The sequence below is a fragment of the Pyricularia grisea genome, chromosome VII (assembly GCF_004355905.1).
Source record: "Pyricularia grisea strain NI907 chromosome VII, whole genome shotgun sequence".
Taxonomy (NCBI): Eukaryota; Fungi; Ascomycota; class Sordariomycetes; order Magnaporthales; family Pyriculariaceae; genus Pyricularia; species Pyricularia grisea.
This window is the reverse complement of record NC_044975.1, coordinates 2,505,686-2,524,699: the sequence shown is the minus strand read 5'-3', so window position 1 is coordinate 2,524,699 and position 19,014 is coordinate 2,505,686. Positions and strand designations below refer to the sequence as shown.

Sequence of the window (19,014 nt, the reverse complement as noted above, 5' to 3'; positions counted from 1 at the left end):
GGTGGGGGGCCCCACTCTGGACAAAAGCTGGAGATCAGCTTCGCGACGCAGCCTTGCATGTTTTTTTAGGTTGATACCACATACATGCATGGATCGTACCAATGTAAGAGGTAGCCTTGGGAACAACATCGTACACAGTGCTACGATAACGGGCTTTTCTTTTCCAACGTTCAATCAGATTTTACCCGAACAGATCGCAAAACCTCACGACAATGGCCATCTTCTCCAACAAGAAATTCCGCGGCGCGGCGGACGCGAACAAGCTAGGCATCAAATACCGAACCGCGATGCAAAAATACCCATTCTTGCTCTTCGGGTTGCCATTTATTAGCATAATAGTGGCAGGATCGTTCGTCCTCACTCCCGCAACTGCCATCCGATACGAAAAGCACGACCGACGGGTCAGGCAGATGACAAAAGAGGAAGAACTGGGACTGGGCAAGGACAGAAGACAGGTCGACATTAGGGAGGAGTACTACGTAAGACCAGAACCAAAAACGGCTTTTGTGTGTGTATGACTCCTATATCGCTGACAACCTTTGCTATTTGCAAACCCACAGAGGCTCGCAGCCAAGGATCTCGATAATTGGGAACAGAAGCGAGTGGAGCGATTCAAGGGCGAGAGCGACGGCAAGCTATGATGGATTCCAACTCAACAAATCAACACCACATACGTATGCGTGGAGCAATGGATGACTCCCGAGTCTTCAACGGGAGCCAATAGATGATGTCGCCGCCTAATGGGCGCATGTCAGAAATTTACGAGCAGATCCCATCCCTAACCAGGACGATCAGTTGGCAGTGCTGTGCCGCTCCAGAACGTACGCCGAACTGGCGGGGTTGAGGACTTTGTCTCATTGAAAGCAAAGGGATACTGTTGCATGTCGATCAACAGGTCTGTCAGCGACTGGCTTTGCTCAGCAAGTTCCTAACAAGGTCTTAGCGGATTTCTCTTGAAACTTTTTTTTATTTTGATGTGGCGCCCCTAGCAGGCCTTAGAGGGCTTGTCAGCCACTGGCAGTTATGCTTCGGCCGTGTCGTGCTGCATTGGTTATCTGGTGTACTACCTTGCCTTTTTTGCCTTTAACCAGGCACGAAAGCACGTTTCTTCGGGCTTCCAAAGCTATAGCCTTGACCCAAGGTACCCTACAGGGTCTCACTTAAAGCGGTAGTCATCTTACCCCTGAGCTGCAAGGGTGGGACCAAACTTTATAGTTTCCTATCGGCGAACCTTTGAGGTCTTGTTCTGTAACAAATTGAGGAATGTGGGTGTATTTTGCTGTATCCTAGAAAACCTGGGGACCTGGCGATCACCAAAACACTAGTCACAAACTCTCAAGTGCCGGGGGGCGTTCACGGGGCGAAGTCACAGGCGGCCTCGGGCGGCCACGGCCGGAATGCAAATGACATCCAATCATACCGCACAATGTTGGTACCTGAGTACCTTTTGCCCCTCGTCGATTTTCCAAGACACGTTTTTCTTGCCCCGCAAAGCAATGTGATGGTTTGCTATTTTGTTTAATCGCGTCATTATTCATGCGTAGACACGTCTCTTGGCTTCCTTGGGATCCCAATTCGCATTTACAGTAGATAGGAGATTTTTGGCATGACGGCCGTTGATCGAAAACGTGTATGTGAATCGAGAGAACAAACCCACGAGCCTGCTCAGCTACCGTCGCCGGTTCATCAGTAGCGTTCTCGGTTTCCAAGATTTTTTGGTTATCAGCTCCCCGAGTAGGGCTGTGAAGCATAAAGGAGCGGCTTTTTTTGGAGAGGGGATGAACAGTGCGGTCCAATGTCGGTGTGATGTTCAGGTAAGATACTATTGTAGATGTTCTGGCTAGCTGAAGTGGTAGTAGTATAGTTTTGTCTAGTTCTGTGCCTGGCTCTTTTGCCGGGGAAGCGCAACTCCTCTCGGCCGCCCCCCCTGACTTTGTGTCGGCCAAGTTCCGTATTGGCTTGCAATAGCATTCGCTTCGCCTTGCGAGTTGGACCTGCGCCAAGATGCCTGAGACGCTATTTTAGCTCAGGCCAGGCACATAGAGTTGTTTGATGGTTATTACATTTAATGCCAAGCCTCTTTCTGTTTGTTTCCAAGCTTGAATCACGAAACTTTTTGGTTGGTTTGTTACGCTAGTTTAGCCGTGAGAAGGCAAGCGAGGGGCAAGCTGTTGCAGGAGCAGAAAAAAAAATAACTGACTTCGGATTACTCGCCTTGTCGTGTCAAGAAAATGGTAAGAGAGGTGTGTATAGACGTGGCCCGGTTTGAAGCTTCTTGTGCCACATTTTCCCGGGTTCGCGCTGCGGCAATTATTCTAGCCCGATGTATGAACCCACCCAAAGCACTCAATTCCGTACCTGACAGCTTACCACGCAAGCCCCCCCTGACTACCCGGAACTTTTTTTTTGGTTTTTGGTTTTTGGTTTTTTTCAGTCTAATTGGGTGAGCTGCAGAAACGATGGTAACATCGGACGTGCAGGAACACAGTTTTCGTACCTGAGAACCTGCGTCTGCCTTAAAATGCCCGCATTAAATCCCACGTTATGAAAAAAATTTGTGGGTGTGGAAATTCTTCTTATTTTTCAATATCACATCTTTTTTTATCAAGCAGCTGACCTTTCTTAGCACCGGCTGACCAAGGCACCACAATCATACAATGAGGTATTATAGGCATTGAAATCGGTCACTTGTCTGTTTTAGTTTTTATTCTTCTGCCTACTCCCGTCCTTCCAAATCTCTTGAACTTTCATCGTGCAGACCAAAAAGCAAAAAAGAAAATTTCGGGCCGCGCGAGACTCCCGTATCTTTTTTCTGGGTTTGTTCCAGGAAATCTGAAATGCTTTTTCAAATCGTTCTTGTTTTCATGATCATGTGAAGGTATTAAAATTAGGTGAATGCAGCCCCGGTTGCCAAAAAAGCCTGCCGAGCAAGCCGACCGCAAACCCGCGTGGAGGAAAAAGAAAGTGGGGAGTTTCTTTTCGATAGCTTCAAGTTTATCTAAAGCTAACAAGGCAACGTCGCACCGCTACCAAAAATGCTAAGCCTTGGCGACTAGGGAAAACAGTCTTGTGAATTGGGCCTCGAGACAAATGAAAAAAAAAAAAAGCGTTGAGTGCATTGAAGAATTTCCCATGGTAGGGTCGGATATGTCCTAGAATCAAGTCTACCATGTTCAAAGACCTCTCACTTGCGTAATACTGTCAATGCTCCGCTATGCCGGGCTCATTGACCATGATTGCTGATGATGTTTTTCCAAGGCTTAGGTACGGATAATGTTGACATCTCGATGTTTTTTTTGTGCGAAGGATTTAGGTCTTGGACGGGTGGCGCTTGGTGGCTGCCCGACCAAGGCACAAGCGGCCTCTATTCCAGCCTATCAATGGAGCACAATTCGAGTATACTCAAGAATAGAAATTGTACTAGTCGGCTCGATGGTCCTGGTTGGGCAAAGATCGGTCTGGTAATACCGTGTCGTCTAAATCGTCTGAAGTTTTGCCATTGGCGTAAAACACCTGGGGATAAGCCAAGATGAGATATTACCGGTATGCTGCGCAAAAGCCTCTTGTACATGGATATTAATTAATTACCTCTTTTCGAAATAGGTACCTACCTACTTACATACGTGGTTAATACTACTGTACATTATGTATGTACCTCGAGCCGTACCTACTCATGTGTGTGCCTTTCATTATTGCATGCCAAGCTGCTTTCACCTTCCAGAATGTGGGAACCACCAGTGGCAAAGCTGTTTCATGGCATCTTGTTCGGGCTTGCCCATTGGGCCAAGCATAAAAAACAATGATGTATACGAGATCCTGTAGGTGGGCAGATCTCTTGTTTCGGTCAGGATTTGCCCACGAACCGTTTCGACGGTGTAAGCAAATCACGAATCCTTTCCTCTTCTCATTCCGTTGGACGGAATAGATGCCCAATCATGTTTGCCCGATACGATTCTGTACGATGAAAAATCAACTCAAACAATCAATCATACTATAAGTCGAACAAGTCGGTCGATTTAGTCAATGAATCATCGCCGACTACCCGAAGGAGGGCGGGGACGGGATCTCATCGTGGTCCGGAATAGACCTAGCTTCAAGTACTTTGGATGCCTGCTTGCATGGGTTTTGGTTTTGCACACGAACCATACCATACTGGCCTTTTTTTTTTTTTTTTTTTTTTTTTTTGCGCAAGGAGCTCCCTCTCCGTCCGAACACAGCGGGGTTTTGGTGGTCTGCTCTATCCTAAGCTCTTTTGCTCTTGCTCTTGCTTTCCAAGCCCCCCTGTCCCTGACCGCCCACCCCTGTTCAGAACGCCACCCTTGCCCATCCCATTTTAAAGCGGGCACAGCGTGGCAGGGCGAAAACCTGCAGATATCTAGCAAAAAGAAAAGAAGGACAAAAAAAAAAAAGATACAGCACCTGAGGTTTGGACGGGAAACGACAATTGCCTTGTTTGGTCATTTCTGAGCCGTCCCGTTTCCTGTTTGCCCCAACATGATAACTTTACCAGGAAAATGGAGAAACGTGAGCTGACCTGAAACAGACGAATGAAGTCTAGATGACAGAACGTCAACCTTTCACGTAACGTCTTGCGCACTGCCGTCGTCCGTATTAGCCTTTTTTTGTTTCTTTTCTTTTTTTGTTGTTCGTTGCTCTGTTCTTCGAATTTCTCTTTTTTCCTTCTGCCATCCCCGCTCCAAGCTTGGCAAGCCAGAACAAGGTAAGGTGTACTGTACTCTGGTAGATCATTAGCTGCCCCAGTCTCCATGGACGCCATGGCCCCCCTGTTCCAAAAAGTCTTACCAGATGACATAACACGTAAAGCACGGCTCAAATGACGTATTCCCATTTTCAGCATATACCAAAAGTACAAGGCTATCTGTTTTCTTTATCCAACTTGGAAACACATAACGAAAACGAAATGCCTACAACGGGTAATTTTTTTTTTTTTTGGATGGATATCAATGTTTTGGATAAACGACATCTCAAAAGACGCCGTACGTGGAAGCTAGGTAGAAGACTCCGCTTGTTCGGCGAAGTGGAAAGCAAAAAGAAAACACGAAAAAAACAAAAAAAAAGTTTATATACCTATCAGGGTTACCACGAAGAAGCCTATTTCCGAGGGACCCCGATGTTCCACGTTGGGTATTAACGCGCGTGTTAAGCACCTAATCCAGGATAGGCTTAGGCGGGTCTTGGGTAGTCTACTTTTCGGATTCGGTCGTCTTTTCCGAGGCTTTTCACACTTTTTGGTTTCCGCGCAATTCTTTTTTGTCAGGCTTGACTTGGGCGGGTAGACAGGCGTCACGCTGTCATGACTGAATGACTGACTGATTAACTTATTGACTACATGCATGCATGCATGCGTGCGTTGCTGCACACCAAGGCACATCCCGTCTGCACGGATAACCTTTGATCGTTTATCTTTACTTTCTTTCTCTCCTTTGTTTATCAATCGACGTCAAGTTCGACGTGTTTTTTTGCTTGTGCACATTGTAAGGCATCTGAGCAACAATACAAAAAAAAACCGTGCTTCCTCCCACCTTACGTACATGGCGCGATCAATCACCATACCCGAAGATCGAGGGGGGCTGCTTGCTGGTGCATTCCAGATCAGTCCCGCTCTTGTGAAATTTTTATTTTTTATTTTTTCATTTTTCATCATGTCAGTGTCACTTTCTTTCTTCTTCCTCTCCATGTGGGGTACCTGATGATGGGCCTGCTAAAAGGCGCACTTAGTGGCTTACGACGTATACTCCACTCCTCTCCCGGGCTTCCCACCCCTGCAGGGCAGGCATGCATGCATCCCATCAATCACGCCGCACCCCCTCCTTCGACTCACACACACCCCTTGCTTTTCTGACCACTACCGAACTTCCCGGCGCTGCGGTTAACTTGGAGGAGACGAGCAAGATTAGACTAGGTTATTGTACTCCGATCTACCTGCCCTCCCTGCTTTTCCACACCGCATGCATACATACATATATCATCATAGCCTCCCCACCTTCACTCGGCTATGGTTCCTCCTTGGCTTCCTCGTTTGTAACAAAATCTCCAACTACCAAGACCAGGTTTCTATTTTCTCCATTTATATCAGAGGAAGGATCAGCACTCATTCCTTGATCCTGTCCGCCTTACCTCTCTACGAGTATAACTATATTCCAACTACAAGGCCAAGCCCATCACCGGCGGTCACCCACACTCCTTTTTTGGGGAGTAGAGTGAGAGAGAGAGATTGAAAAGTGCAAAGGGGAAAACACACATTCACTATCCCCTCCAGTTTATCAATCATGACCAGCCTTCCTCATCAGGATCAGCATCGTCATCACAGCATGCTCTCCCAGGCCGGTCACCGACTCCTCCGCAAATGCAGGAGCGAGAAGAAGCTCCGCATCAGCCCACCCATGCACGTGCGCAAAGACAGCACTGCTAGCACCTCATCCTTCAGCTCCGAGGCGTCGACGGCAGCAAGCATATCGACACCCACTCACCCTCATCACTCCCGCTCTCCGAGTCACCATGAGAGGCAGTCATCCGACTGGGATCCTCTCAGATGCCACCCGCCACTTGACGTCGATAGGTCCCCCTACATCCCCACGCCGCGGCAGGCACCGCTGCAGAGGGGAAGTGGCGGCGGCGGCCACGACGATAACAGCTATGACGACGACGACGACGATGACTTTGAGCTCCAGACCCCCGTGGCGGAGCACGACCTCGACGACATCATCAACCACTACGGCATGACGGCGCTCCGCCCCCCGCCGCCCCTCGCCAACCGGCGCCCGCTCTTCCAGCGCATGAAGACGGCCGAGATGGACATTCACGAGGGTTTCGACTTTGGCTTCGCCGCCGCCAACCGTGACGGCCACAGGCACGACCACCTGGCGTCCCGTGCCACGCCTCCCCGACCCCTGACCTCGTCCACCATGGGGTCAGAGCACTCGGGCACCTCGTGGCTGAACCTTGATTGCTCCCGGGACAGCGTCCCCAGCCAGCTCCTTCCTTCACCCAGGAGCAGGCGGCCACCCTCCACCCAGCCGGACACTCCAGCTCACCTGATCAAGAGGGGTGAGTGGAAGAGGAGGGGCATCGTCTTCGTCTCCGAGACCGACAAGGTCACCGAGGAAGACTGCTTTGAGATCCCCTAAAAGAATCTGAAGCAACAGCAAACCAACAAAATATTTTCTTTTGAACTCTTATCTTGTATCTTGTCTTGTAATCGTTTTTTTGGAGCCCTTGAGCACAATACCCCCCACCCCTTTGCGACTTTTCCTATGTTGGCCTGGCTTTACTATTTTAGCAAGCGTTGTAATTCCTGTACCACCTTTCTTTTTCTTTCTCAAAACATACACTACTTCTTATAAGGCACGAAACATGGCTTACTGCAAGGCGTTTATCTTTTAAGGGGGAATATCACGGTAACGACTATATTGTACACAAATACCCAGGGCGGCTTTTTTTCTCTCATTCTCGTCAAGATGTTTCAAAGCACACGCTACTTTTTTCTCTGTTTTCTCAATATTATATATATCGGCACCGCGGAACTTTTTTTACACTCCCAGAAACTACCGTCGACACATCATGATCTTTTTTGTAACTTTTAGTTTCTAGTCTAGCCATTCTTCTTAGGTTGGGGGCATAGTCGGAAGCAACCCCCTCGGTTTTTTTAGCTAGCAAACATGCAAAAAAAAGCTTGCTTCAAAAGCGACTTAATTAGAAATCATCCCATCTCAACCTCCGACGGTCCCGCCCACAAGAAAAAAAGAAAATTAGCTCCCAAAACAAACCCATCATCCGTGCTTCCCGTCGAATGATCGGGCTTGACGGGAATGACGTGTGTTTTTTTTTTTTTTTTAAATCCTTTTTACCACCCCCTTAGCCGTGTTACTATGGTCAAGTTTACGTACCCCCCAACAAAAAGTGCGAAGCTAAATTGGCTCGAGACGAACCGGCATATCATCCGTACAACATAGTGCACAGCTGACAAACAGTTGTCGCGTAAAATACCTGGCAGGTAGTTCACTTTTGCGTAAGACGGTAGACCCAGGGGGGAAAAAAAGAAAAGAATAAAAACTAAAAGAATTTCCAGTTCCGGAAAGGTGCCAGACACAAACAATCCTTGGTAGATCTAGTGGCATTCTGCAGCTCGTAAACTGTTCAAAACTTTTATCATGCCTGGGTTTTGGCGCATGATAATTTGCCAAAAAAATAAATTGCCTCATGAACGCATCTTGTTGATATTTGTTATGCTAGGGCTGTGGCTTGGCAAAAAGGTTATATAAGATGTTATCACGAAGACTGGGCATACGCCAATCAGTTCGTCCCACTGTTTTGTGCCTCACCTTTCGGACTATCTAGTTAGAATTACGAGACCATGGTAAGGTCATGAAAAAAAAACTTCAGTCTTGTATTCCGATGTTGATGTTTCAAAAGTCGAGACAGATAGTGAAGCCATCGGAACGCACAACACTGCCTAGGTAGCTATGAAATCGAGATGATGGGACAATCAAATGGGCGCGAAGCCTTTCAACAGCTTGATCTTGATCTGCCTGTCAAAGTTCAGGACTCATTTAATATTAGACGACTATGTCTGTATTTGATGGGTTGCCCCACGATGCTATAATATGACGAGTATAAAACTGTAAAATTTCTTTGATGCACTGGTCTGACGACCAGTCACCTTGAGAAAGTCCAGCCTGAAGAATAGTCAGGGCTGTCGCTGGGGTGACCAAGTCACCCTTCATTTGAACACTACAAACCTGCTCGCTGACCTCGGCATATGATGCCTCTGAAGTACTGCCACTGTGCAAATAAATGTGTAGATCGAAGCCAACTAAATCATGAATGCCAGTCAGGGGTTGTTTCTCAGTGACAACCGGTAGAAAAAGAAGGGGAAAAAGAGAGAAAATAAAAGATCTCGCAATTCCACTCTTCATAAACGTGACCCAACTCCATTGAAGAACGAGAAACAAATGAAATTTATCATGCAAAAAATGTAAGAAGGTTCATAAGTTCGTCTATGTTTGCTTGGTAGCAAACCTGCAAAAGATTAACGTCGACCACCGTCGGATTGCTGATTGAGACCAAAGAGGTAACCAAGCTCTTGGTCACTAAGTCTCGCCAAATTTTTGGCCTCGTCACCGTTCAGTGCTGCCTCAACGAGAGTGCGCTTCTGCTCTTGCAACTTGATGATGCGGTCCTCGACCGTTTCCTGGACAACGAGACGCTGTACGTGTACCGAACGTAGCTGGCCCATGCGATGCGCCCGGTCGACTGCCTGCATCTCAATGTATGGATTCCAGAACGGATCCATGATGATGACTTGTGATGCTGCCGTCAAGTTGAGACCAGCGTTGCCAGCCCGCAGCGAGACCAGCATGATGGTTGCGTTGGGATTGAATTGGAAATCTTGCACAGCCTTGTCGCGTGCGTCACGACCAAGGCTGCCGTCGTAACGACACACCCGAAGCCCAAGGTCATGGCGGATCCCCACCTCGAGCAGGTCGAGCAGACTGGTGAAGACCGAGAAGATCAGAGTCTTTTCCCCTTTTTCTCTGATTTCGCTAAGTAGCTGAGTGCATTTGCTGATCTTGGCTGATGTGATCCAGTTGTCGTCCAAATAGTCAAAGTATCGCCTGCGAGAGGCTTTGTTGCGCTTGGCATCCCTGCGTAGTTCAGCCAGCTGGTGAGGCTTCACCTCCTCCTTGGCCTTCTTCTTCTTCTTCTTCGATGCCACGCCCGACTTTTTGGCCTTAGCCTGGGTTTTGGACTTCCTCTTCTTGGAAGGCTTCTCGGAAGGTGAGAGTTCTTCATCCTCCGAATCCATAACCACAGGTGCTTTGCCCTTGCCCTTTGAGGACCGAGGCTGAGATGTCAAAGACTCAGTGTCGGAGCCTTCATCACTGTCGCCAACAATGAAATCCTTCAGGTCGCCGTTGTCATCAACTTCATCTCCGGACTCTGTTTCGGACCCTACTGTATCAGAGTCCGAGTCGAAGCCCTGGGCCCACTTGTCCTCTTCTGACTCTTCATCGTCTTCTTGCGAGTTTTTCAACATGAGCTCAGGCATGTGTACTTGCTTGAAGGTACCGTAGTTAACGACCTTCTTGGAGTCAATCTGCCCGCGACACTCTGGGCATTTCGCGCTGTTGTTATCTCCTGACCTCAGCTCCGAATTGCTAATCCACTGAGTAAGGCATTCGCGACATAGTGCATGGCCGCAGGGAAGTACAATAGCCGGATCCTCAACAGCATCCATACAGATGGGGCAACTGAAGGCTTCGATTTCTTTCAGTCTGCGAACAACATCGCTTGACATTGACTTTGCCAACCCCAACAGATGCTCCTCGGAAACCTCAGGGTCCACGGTATACTCCACGTCAGTGTTGAGCTGAGGATGGCAAGCCGCCTGCCTCAGTCGGAGGAGCAGCACCAGTGCATGGGCATAGTTCTTGCGAAGCGTTCCACGCCTGATATACTTGTTGATCTGGTTCTGTGAGCTTGTCTCCAGGTCTCTGTAGAAGCTCGCCTCATCCTCGGAGAACACGACGTTGACAACTTCTTCGAACTTTGGCGGCAGCTCTAAGATAGGTTTTCCGTTGATTTTAGAAGTCTTTTCACGTCTCAGCATAATGGCCTTTAGAACAACCTGAAGTTGCTTGATGGCCTTTGCAGTGCGGGAGGCCATGCTACGATTCGTAGCACCCTTCGGCGTGAGACAACCGAATGCCTTGAAATGTGTATGTCAGCATTCGTCATCAATAAATACATAAATCTTCAAAGATACGAGTGAAACCCACCGATTTGAAAGCAGTTGCCGAATTATAGGGTGCAATCCTCAGGAACCTGATCAGCGAAAAGAGCTCGTGGGCCCCATTCATCATCGGGGTTCCTGTCAAGCACCAACGATGCTCGCTTCTGAGTACGGAAACAGCCTTCGCTGCTTGTGTGTTCTCATTTTTCACACACTGAGCTTCATCCAGAATGATTCGCCAGAATCGAGACTTGGAATGTAGCAGTGGACACTTCTTTTGCAAATTTGTATCTTCTGCGTACTCTTCAGGCGTCTTCTTGAACTGATGCTTGTACAGCTCCATGCGTTTAAATTCGGAGGCAAGGGTGCCATAAGTCGTCATGACTACATCGAAATTACGAAGTTCAGAGTACGGCTTTTTGTGGGCGCCGTGAAGAAGGTAGACGCTCATTTTTTGATCCGGCTTCAGTTTGTTGGCAATTTCTGCCTCCCATTGCCTGATAAGAGCCACCGGACCAATTATGAGATTGGTCTAACCCAATGTTAGTAAAAGAACAACCAAGTTCGTGCCTAGGCATGCTTACCTTCACTTCTGAGTCTGGACTTGGACGCGATACCATGAGCGAAAGGGTTGATACAGTCTTGCCAAGGCCCATGTCATCAGCAAGCAAACCACCCTTTTTCAGCTCATCCATCTCCATAGTCTTCATCCACTTCAACGCAAGCTGCTGATGTGGGAATAGGGGAAACTTCATCGCTTCGGGTGTCTCATCCACCTCGCCCTTAGCAAGGTCCTCATCCGGCCGAATGGATGCGAGCATGTCCCTGATGGCCTGCTCCTCTTTTTTGCGATAGTCGTCTGCCGGGTTGTAGTATGGGGGAATTATTCCATTGTAATCATCGTCCGATTCCAGAAAATTGGCCAGGCGTGATGGAAGTGGATTACCATTGCTGTCCCTTAGGTTGAGATAATCAAAATTACTGGTATGGTTAATGAGGTTTCCAAGGCCACTGAACGCAGACGAAACCATCGAAGTTGCCGAACTCCAGGGGTTAAGTTGGTTGAAAAGCCCGCCCTGCAAAGTTCCAGGGCGATGCATGTTGGCAGCTCCTCTAGAGCTGCTTGGTATCACCTGGGCAGCTGAGGGGACCGTTGAATAGCCGAAATGGTTGGGTTGGTTGGCCCAAGGCGAGTATCCCATGCTATGAGACGGCTGGCCTGGCTGCTGACGGGTCGAGGACCGGGGAGGCAGGTTATTCATGCGCCGAAACTCGTCTTCGGAATCAGAGCTGACATATCCGCCAGGCATCTTTTGGTGCGTGGGCAAGACATGCCGAGTGGAATAGGCACTTGGCGCAGGTCTACTAACTAGGTGGGTCTGGCTGAATGGCGAATTGCTCACCGAATCATGGGGTTGATACGGATTGCGAGAGCCGCGTGAGTCGTTCGTAGACTGGGCGCTTTTCTGCGCATGCTTTTGAATGGTGGCATATATATCGTCGTCGTCCCTGGGTAAAAAGAGCAAAGGATCAGTTATTACCCGCTATAAATGCGCCCTGCCCGATAGTTGATTATTACCCAGTAAGGTCGATGACATCTGAATTTTGGCCACGATTCGTTTTTGAGGGCGTCGCGAAAGCGTCGTTGAGATCGCGTGTTGGCGTTATCATCCTCGCAGTCCGCTGAGACTTGGAAGTTCCTTCTACCGGCTCCATCTTCCAGCGCGTACTGCCATTAACAAGCGTACTGTAAGTCCGCTTCCGGCTATTGTCGACGCCAGAGCTATGCAAGCCATGTCCATTACTGCCATTCTCTGGTACAAATAACTTCGGAGGCGAAACTGCGTTTGAAGTTGAGGCTAAGGCTGAAATATTAGCCGATTATCCGCAATAAAAGGGGGCAGCCGAGAATAGGGGTGAGGTAGAGAAGTGCTCGTGAGTGACAGTTAGAGTCAATGCCAAAAAGAAAAATGTGACACCTACCATATGAGCTGCTGCCGACTGGATTTGCAGTAGCTACCGAGAAGTAGGTAAGCAAGTGTGAATTCTCGGCATAGAAGGATCAGATCTTACCAAGACTTTGTTCAGCGGCACTCTTGGATAAGAGATATCTTTCCCGAGTCACAGACATGCGGCGGCTCACACCATCGAAGCTTGCGTTGGGTGGAAGAAGAGATCGAGCGATAGCTTCAGTCACGTTGAAGTCGTCCTCAAAGTCTTCATTCAGGCGATCGATGCTTTCTCCGACGTCCTTTGGTGAGCCCGCCGCCAGGCCACCAATGCGATGGAAATTCTTAACCAAAGATTGAATTTTCCTTGACAATGCTAAGACTCTCTTGTCAAAATTATACATCACGGAATCAATCACTGGCGTCAGTCCCAATGATACTGTCTGCTGAGATTGCGAGGCAGTATCTCTGGATGATACAGGTTCTACGAGATGTTAGAATATACTTAATAGTATATTTGGGGAAGGGAGACGTTAGTGACAAACCTCTCTTCACGTAAGGAGAAACAGAGTTAGAGACATGAGATGGCCGAGAGAAATATTGAGATGAATCTGGCTCTGTTTGAAACGTGTCAATGGGTACCCGATAAACATATTCATTCACAATGAGGGGTAGATGGACAGTGACGTTGATGTGAGGATAAGTCTGTGGTTTACGGCGAGGTGCCAAGAAGAGTGCAGAAGAAATGAATTCAACGACAAGTACGGATATAAACAAACCTGTGTTGGCCTGGAAAGAAGTTGAGCCGGAAGCAGTAGGCGCCCATCTTGCAGGGCTTTGTGAGGTTTCCGATTCTATTTTGAGATGGTTGGTTGGTATTAGCACCAAAAGTAACAAGATGACAATCCCACAGCATAAAACTAACCTGGCTTGACATGGCGAGATGATGAGCCCTGTTTTCGCTGCATGGAAGACATTTGTTGCTGGAGTTGACGAAGGCGGTCGTTTGCTTTCTGGATTTCCTCAGGATCCGCTGAGATGGACCCCATGGAGTGTCCGTCCTCAAGAGAAGCGACCACAGCCAACTGGAGATCTATCTCGTTGCGTAGATTGTCCATTTCGGCCATTTTGCTTGGATGCTTTGATAGTTGTTGTCATCAAGTGAGCGAAGAGAAAGACTGTAGTAGTCGATGGATGGGCATCTATCTCCCTGCAAATTTGGTTTGCCACAGTTCGACACCGGATGCTTGTGTGACAGCGGTGGTCCGCCCTAGGGTGGCAGCTGCCTGGCGTGGCGGGGTTCAGGCGAACGAATCCCGAAATTCGACCTGGTGTACGTCTGAGGACTATTTCATCCAATCGATGAATTTGCGCGCCGCCTTGCGTCTTGCACCTGCCATTCAATTCTGGTTCATGATAAATGGACAACGAATGCTTAAAGAAGCGACAGGGCTTTGGAGGTTTTCACCGAATGAGAAGAAGTTGTCGGTGCACAAATGGAAAAATGTCCATGAGCTTGAGTGGCTTAGTTCGGTGTAACTTTGACTACGAGCCCTACCCGTCAGAGAGTGTTGGTTGAGCTCGTCATCAAGATAGAATTAAGCACGGTCGCGTCAGCCGCGTCCCACATCGAGAGAAGTTCGGCACAGTGTTAATAGAAGATTGCAGAAGCAGCGGGGCTAGACCTTCTCCGCTGCAAGTGCGGGATTGGCTGTGCCTGGCTGTATCCCCAATGTTGCCGGGGACCCTTGCTATTATGCCAGGCTGGGATCTTTAGCTCGCTGGTTTACAGACTGGAAAATTGGGGTCTCCATCTTTTAGCAAAAGCTAACCTGACAAGCCTGACAACATCAAGTTGACTATTGAGTAGTGACAAGGTGGATGGATATATGGTCCCTATATTAAAACTCCACCGCGGCAAAATTTATCTTGGGAGGAAAAAAACCGGTCCAAAACCAAACGTCATCAAGAACATGTGTATTAAGCTACAATTTGGTTTAAGAAAAAGGAAACGCTAATAACACATAAGCCAATCCAACTAGCCAACATATATGCGCATATCAAGCACTCTTCGAGTCCTCCGTGCTAGAGTCTCCTCTGTTTGGGTGCGCGATCTTCCCCCAAGCCTTACTAACCTTGCCCGTAAACCACCTCCAAAGGTCTTCGAGCTTCTCCTTGGCGGTCTTCGGCCGACCATCACCATCCTTTCCGTCATCGCCACCATTGTTGCTGCCCGGAGATTCTGTCGGGGTCGGTTCCGGTATCGGGTCAACACCGACCGACTGTGTCGGGGCGGTCTGCGCCGCCGTACTCGACGTGACGGGATCGGCAGCATCTGGTATTGGTGCCTCGGGGCTGTGCAGCCCAATGGGCTTGAGGGGCAATCTCAAGGTGCCGTTGTTCGGCACTGGGTCGAGTCCGACTGAATCGCACAGAATATTGTAGACCTCGATATTTTCTATGTGACAGTTAGCTTACAATATTCCCGGGATCATGGTATGTTTTGTTGTAAGGCAGTCTGGAAAAACTTACGAAATGGTTCCAGCTTGCTATTCGGCGCGTGTGGGAAAGCCGGGCCCCTCGCAATAAAGATTGCCCTCATCAAAGGATGCTCGTTATCGTAGCCATGAAGTCCACGGGGGTGGTACGTCAAGTCTTTTGTCTTAGCCTCCTGTAGGTCGAACTCCTCCTTTTGAACCACGTTCCATCCCGTTTTGGGAACTATCCAAAGCGGTGCAATGCGATCGTTGTTAGAAAAGTGGTAACGCTCAGGCATGTTAACGTCCTTGAGATAGATGTCGACGTTCGGGTTGTCCTTGGTGTTGCGGACCAGCTCGTCATACAAAGACTGCAGGTCTTCTGGTTTGCGCGGCCTCAGACCGACTAGTGGCCATCCGTCGATGTGCTCAACCTTGGACAAGTCGACAAGGTCGTCGAGCTGAAGAAGACGCGTTCTATCAGTGGTAGCCATACCGTGATCCGACACAACAACCACGTTTACAAGGCCAGTCAGGTTCCTCTGCTCAAGCCCTTTGAAAATGTCGTCCATCATGCTGTCCACTTCCTTGATGGTTTTTCTTATCTCCGTGCTGTTAGGCCCGTAGGTGTGGCCATCCGCATCGACATTGGGAACATATGCTGCAATAAGCTGCGGGCGCATGTCTTTGGGGTCTGCCTTTTCGTCCTCCATGCCTGGCTTGTCCAGAAATTCGAGGATCCTGGATACCTTGCTAGAAAGTTTCTCTTTGCCGTTATATTTGTCCAGGAAGCTAGGCTCAATACCGAGAATGTGTGCTTCACTGCCTGGCCACATGTGGATGGCAGTTCGGATGCCTGCCTTCTCCGCGGTCGCCCAGAAGGGCTCGCCACCCCACCATTTCGGGTCGAGACTCCGGCCAGGGTCCGTGTAATAAAAGTCAGTCTTCAGCTCAGGATCGTAGAATGTGTTGCCCACCACGCCGTGACTCTCTGGATACAACCCGGTGACAAGGGTATAATGGTTCGGGAATGTAACGCTCGGGAAGGATGGTAGCATATACAAGGGTGACACGCCCTCTTTGACAAAAGCGTTCAACCTTGGTGTCAGTCCTCGGTTCAGAAAATCCGCCCTGAAGCCGTCTAGGCTGATGATGATTGTCGTCGGAGCGAACAGCGCAGTTCCGTTGCTGACATACTGCTGTTGCTTCTGACTCTTGTCCTTCATGGACAGCTTCCATGCCCCCAAGGCCAGCAGTGTAAAGACTGCCGCGATTATCATATTTATGAGCGTCCACTGACAGCAACCCCACCTCCTTCGTTTGGTATCCTCCAAAAATTTCATTCGCACCCGGTCGACCTCCTCACTGTCTTCCCTCTCGCTGCTGTCACCCGTCTCGCTCCCCTCCTTCATGCCCCCTTCCTCCATTTCATACATCAGCTCACCATCCTCCCCATGCTGCGCCTCGGCCAACAATCGATCCTTTTTCATCTGGCGCCTATTTTTCCTCTGCTTCCTCTTGTCCACCTTCTTCTCCCTCCCATCATCTTCATCTCCTGCAGCAGACGACCGCAACGACGTGTCGCTATAACGCCGAATCAATCTCAACGGGTTCGGTATTGTGAGCCCGCTCTCACGCCTGCCCTTTTCCTGCGTGCGTCGTCGTGCATCCAATACGAGCTTATCTGTTTCTTCCTCCTCCATGAAAACGAGGCGGTCGTGCGCTCGAAGCTCTCGGCTGTTGCGCGCCCGCTGAAGGAGCATGTCATCGTCGCTATCGGCTTCCTGGTCGCTGTGGATCGACGGCGCGTCGGCGTCATATTCTAATGGGGACAGGAAGGAGTTATTGTCCCGGCCGCCCCCGGGCGGTGTTGGTCTCGGCTTTTGGAGAGGCATCGTAGGGAGCCCAGCAAGTTTCGGGCGAGCTGCAAAATAACAAAAAAAAATAGCAATCTGTTTGCAATTCAAAAGGCTAAGTGAACCTTGAGCGTCAACGAAGCCCTTCCTGCCGCAGCTTTATGCCATTGGCAAAGCAAGAATGAAGAGAAAAAAAAAAGGTAGCTGAAGTTGTTTCTAGGACGGAACAGATGATCATCAAATGTTAGTTAGGATGAAGGCGCTACTGATAACAGGGGCTTTGCAGGGGTTCAAGTTCTGTCAAACCGGGCTTCGAGATTTTAGTGGCGAAATCCCCTAGTTAAGGTACGACTCGCGTACAGTACATATCCTGATATGTCCACTGTCTCTCCCTTGTCTGAATAAACAAGGCTGTATGGCCAACACCACATTCAGCCGCCATGAGAGTTTGTAGGGTCCAGCTGACAAAACCTGTTGCGAAAACCATGTGAGACAAGAAATCACGACATCCTGCCTTGATCTCATACTGGGAAGTAGAGAAAGTGTTTGACATTTCATAAAATCGCCAAATATAGCTATTTTGCAGCTGCAGATATTAGAAGTACCCCATTTGAGAAGCCGTACATGTAATGTCAAGACTTAGACCGTTCCCTGCCTTTTCCAACTGTAAAAAACGCCAACCAAATTTCCAGCACCAATAATATCATACTTGCCCAAAACAGAAAATCCAAAATATTCAGCACCAACAGTAGTAGTAGTTGTCATCCCAAACAGTATTGGATGTGTTTAAATCCTTCTGCCATCTGAAGCTGGGGATAGAGCCGTCTCGCTCTGTAAACACAACCTTGATGTCATTCTCGTACGCATTGCTCGTCGCCTTGATTCCTGATGTTGTAGCCTCATCAGGGTTCCACACTATGACGGATTTCATCCCTGATAGAGATGCTTCAGCAACCGCCGCATTAAGTAGGGCCCAAATGTGTTCGACTTTGCGTGCCTCGGATTCCGGAGCAGTTGTGACAATGCGGAGCACCACAAGTCGCTGTTTCTTGCGGACCCAAGTGATCCAGCTCTTGCCATCAAGTGTCGTTGCACCTCGGCGATCCACCTCGGCATTCAAGTGTAGCTTCATAAAGATATCCTCGGCCGCGAATTGTTGCTCAAGCTGCGCGAAGTTAGGCGAGAACGCTAAGTGTATCTTTCCGTCTGCAGGGCAGTTCTGCAACCGCTGTTTGAGGTCGGCCATGTCGCGGTCGCACAGCTGTCTGATTTCGTCCAGTGCAAGCAATCTTGTTTTGATATTGCAGCAAGAATCCGGATCCAGCTTCTTCCCCCCATTCAGCAAGGTCAAACTGGCTTCCTGGTGGGGAAAGACGTTCCAGCCCATGTTCGTGTAATACAGTTTGCCTATATCACTGTAAAGAACCGAACAGACCGCAGATTGTTTGTCCATCACTTCCTGGAGCTTCTTGAGCAGGAGGTTTGCCATACCCAGTCGGCGATACTTGGGATTGGTAAAGACGCTGGCAACTCCGAACGCCATTGTTTCCTCGATGCTATCGGGCTTCCCAGCATCGCTGGCTCCAGGAATTCTTGGCTCACGAATGAAAACAGTCTTCCTGACAGTCTCGCAACCAGCAACCACTTCCCGGGGGTCGGACTTCTTGTACAAAACCCAGAACTTGATGCCACCATCTCTCGCGAGTTCTGTACGTGACAGCAGCTCCCCGGCCTCCATGTACTGGGAAAGTGTGAGAGGTTTGGACCAAGAGTCGCTGTTCAGCTTGCGAAATATAATCGCCTGTTCTGGAGTTGCCTCAGCAAAGACAACATCCAAGGATGCTGTTTGCATCGGGATGCCCAAGTCCATGTCCCCCATGGCGTCCGAATGGGAAAAATACTGACGTAAATTTTGTGTATGTCAGCGTATTTTGACCTCAGGTTTAACAAGTATATCTGTTGTTCGTGTTTTGTACAAA

General features: G+C 48.9%; 6 protein-coding genes across 6 annotated transcripts; 3 read left to right on the top strand and 3 right to left on the bottom strand.

Annotated features, from left to right (window-relative positions):
* Window positions 1-96: 96 nt before the first annotated feature.
* On the top strand, window positions 97-1,385 carry PgNI_10757 (uncharacterized protein). Its single transcript, XM_031130730.1, has 2 exons — window positions 97-479; window positions 561-1,385. The coding sequence occupies exons 1-2, from the start codon at window positions 213-215 to the stop codon at window positions 639-641; spliced, it is 348 nt and encodes a 115-aa protein (XP_030980063.1). The 5' UTR covers window positions 97-212; the 3' UTR covers window positions 642-1,385.
* Window positions 1,386-2,790: 1,405 nt separating this feature from the next.
* On the top strand, window positions 2,791-3,372 carry PgNI_10756 (uncharacterized protein; the record flags this gene model as incomplete). Its single annotated transcript, XM_031130729.1, has 3 exons — window positions 2,791-2,891; window positions 3,057-3,135; window positions 3,265-3,372. Coding segments are annotated over exons 2-3 (153 nt in total), but the record flags the coding sequence as incomplete, so codon positions are not given.
* A 2,918-nt stretch (window positions 3,373-6,290) lies between these two features.
* Window positions 6,291-7,148, top strand: PgNI_10755 (uncharacterized protein; the record flags this gene model as incomplete). Its single annotated transcript, XM_031130728.1, has 1 exon — window positions 6,291-7,148. One exon carries the CDS (start codon window positions 6,291-6,293, stop codon window positions 7,146-7,148), a length of 858 nt encoding a protein of 285 aa, XP_030980107.1.
* A 1,395-nt stretch (window positions 7,149-8,543) lies between these two features.
* PgNI_10754 (uncharacterized protein) lies at window positions 8,544-14,190 on the bottom strand. The gene is made up of 8 exons (XM_031130727.1): window positions 13,628-14,190; window positions 13,248-13,556; window positions 12,827-13,186; window positions 12,737-12,769; window positions 12,333-12,612; window positions 11,338-12,262; window positions 10,800-11,285; window positions 8,544-10,729 (listed from the first exon to the last, which is right to left on the bottom strand). The coding sequence occupies exons 1-8, from the start codon at window positions 13,827-13,829 to the stop codon at window positions 9,050-9,052; spliced, it is 4,275 nt and encodes a 1,424-aa protein (XP_030980064.1). The 5' UTR covers window positions 13,830-14,190; the 3' UTR covers window positions 8,544-9,049.
* A 460-nt stretch (window positions 14,191-14,650) lies between these two features.
* PgNI_10753 (uncharacterized protein) lies at window positions 14,651-17,074 on the bottom strand (the record flags this gene model as incomplete). Its single annotated transcript, XM_031130726.1, has 2 exons — window positions 14,651-15,160; window positions 15,235-17,074. 2 exons carry the CDS (start codon window positions 17,072-17,074, stop codon window positions 14,763-14,765), a joined length of 2,238 nt encoding a protein of 745 aa, XP_030980109.1. The 3' UTR covers window positions 14,651-14,762.
* Window positions 17,075-17,771: 697 nt separating this feature from the next.
* On the bottom strand, window positions 17,772-18,914 carry PgNI_10752 (uncharacterized protein; the record flags this gene model as incomplete). Its single annotated transcript, XM_031130725.1, has 1 exon — window positions 17,772-18,914. The coding sequence occupies one exon, from the start codon at window positions 18,912-18,914 to the stop codon at window positions 17,772-17,774; it is 1,143 nt and encodes a 380-aa protein (XP_030980108.1).
* Window positions 18,915-19,014: the final 100 nt, after the last annotated feature.

Bases quoted from the DNA above. Each gene is read 5' to 3' on its own strand.
- PgNI_10754 (XM_031130727.1), bottom strand. From the start codon at position 13,829: ATGGCCGAAATGGACAATCTACGCAACGAGATAGATCTCCAGTTGGCT. The intron at 13,187-13,247 runs GTTTGTCACTAA...AACATCTCGTAG, and splicing joins TTCTCCTTACGTGAAGAGAG to AACCTGTATCATCCAGAGAT. The intron at 10,730-10,799 runs GTGGGTTTCACT...ACACATTTCAAG, and splicing joins CGGCAACTGCTTTCAAATCG to GCATTCGGTTGTCTCACGCC.
- PgNI_10757 (XM_031130730.1), top strand. From the start codon at position 213: ATGGCCATCTTCTCCAACAAGAAATTCCGCGGCGCGGCGGACGCGAAC. The intron at 480-560 runs GTAAGACCAGAA...GCAAACCCACAG, and splicing joins ACATTAGGGAGGAGTACTAC to AGGCTCGCAGCCAAGGATCT.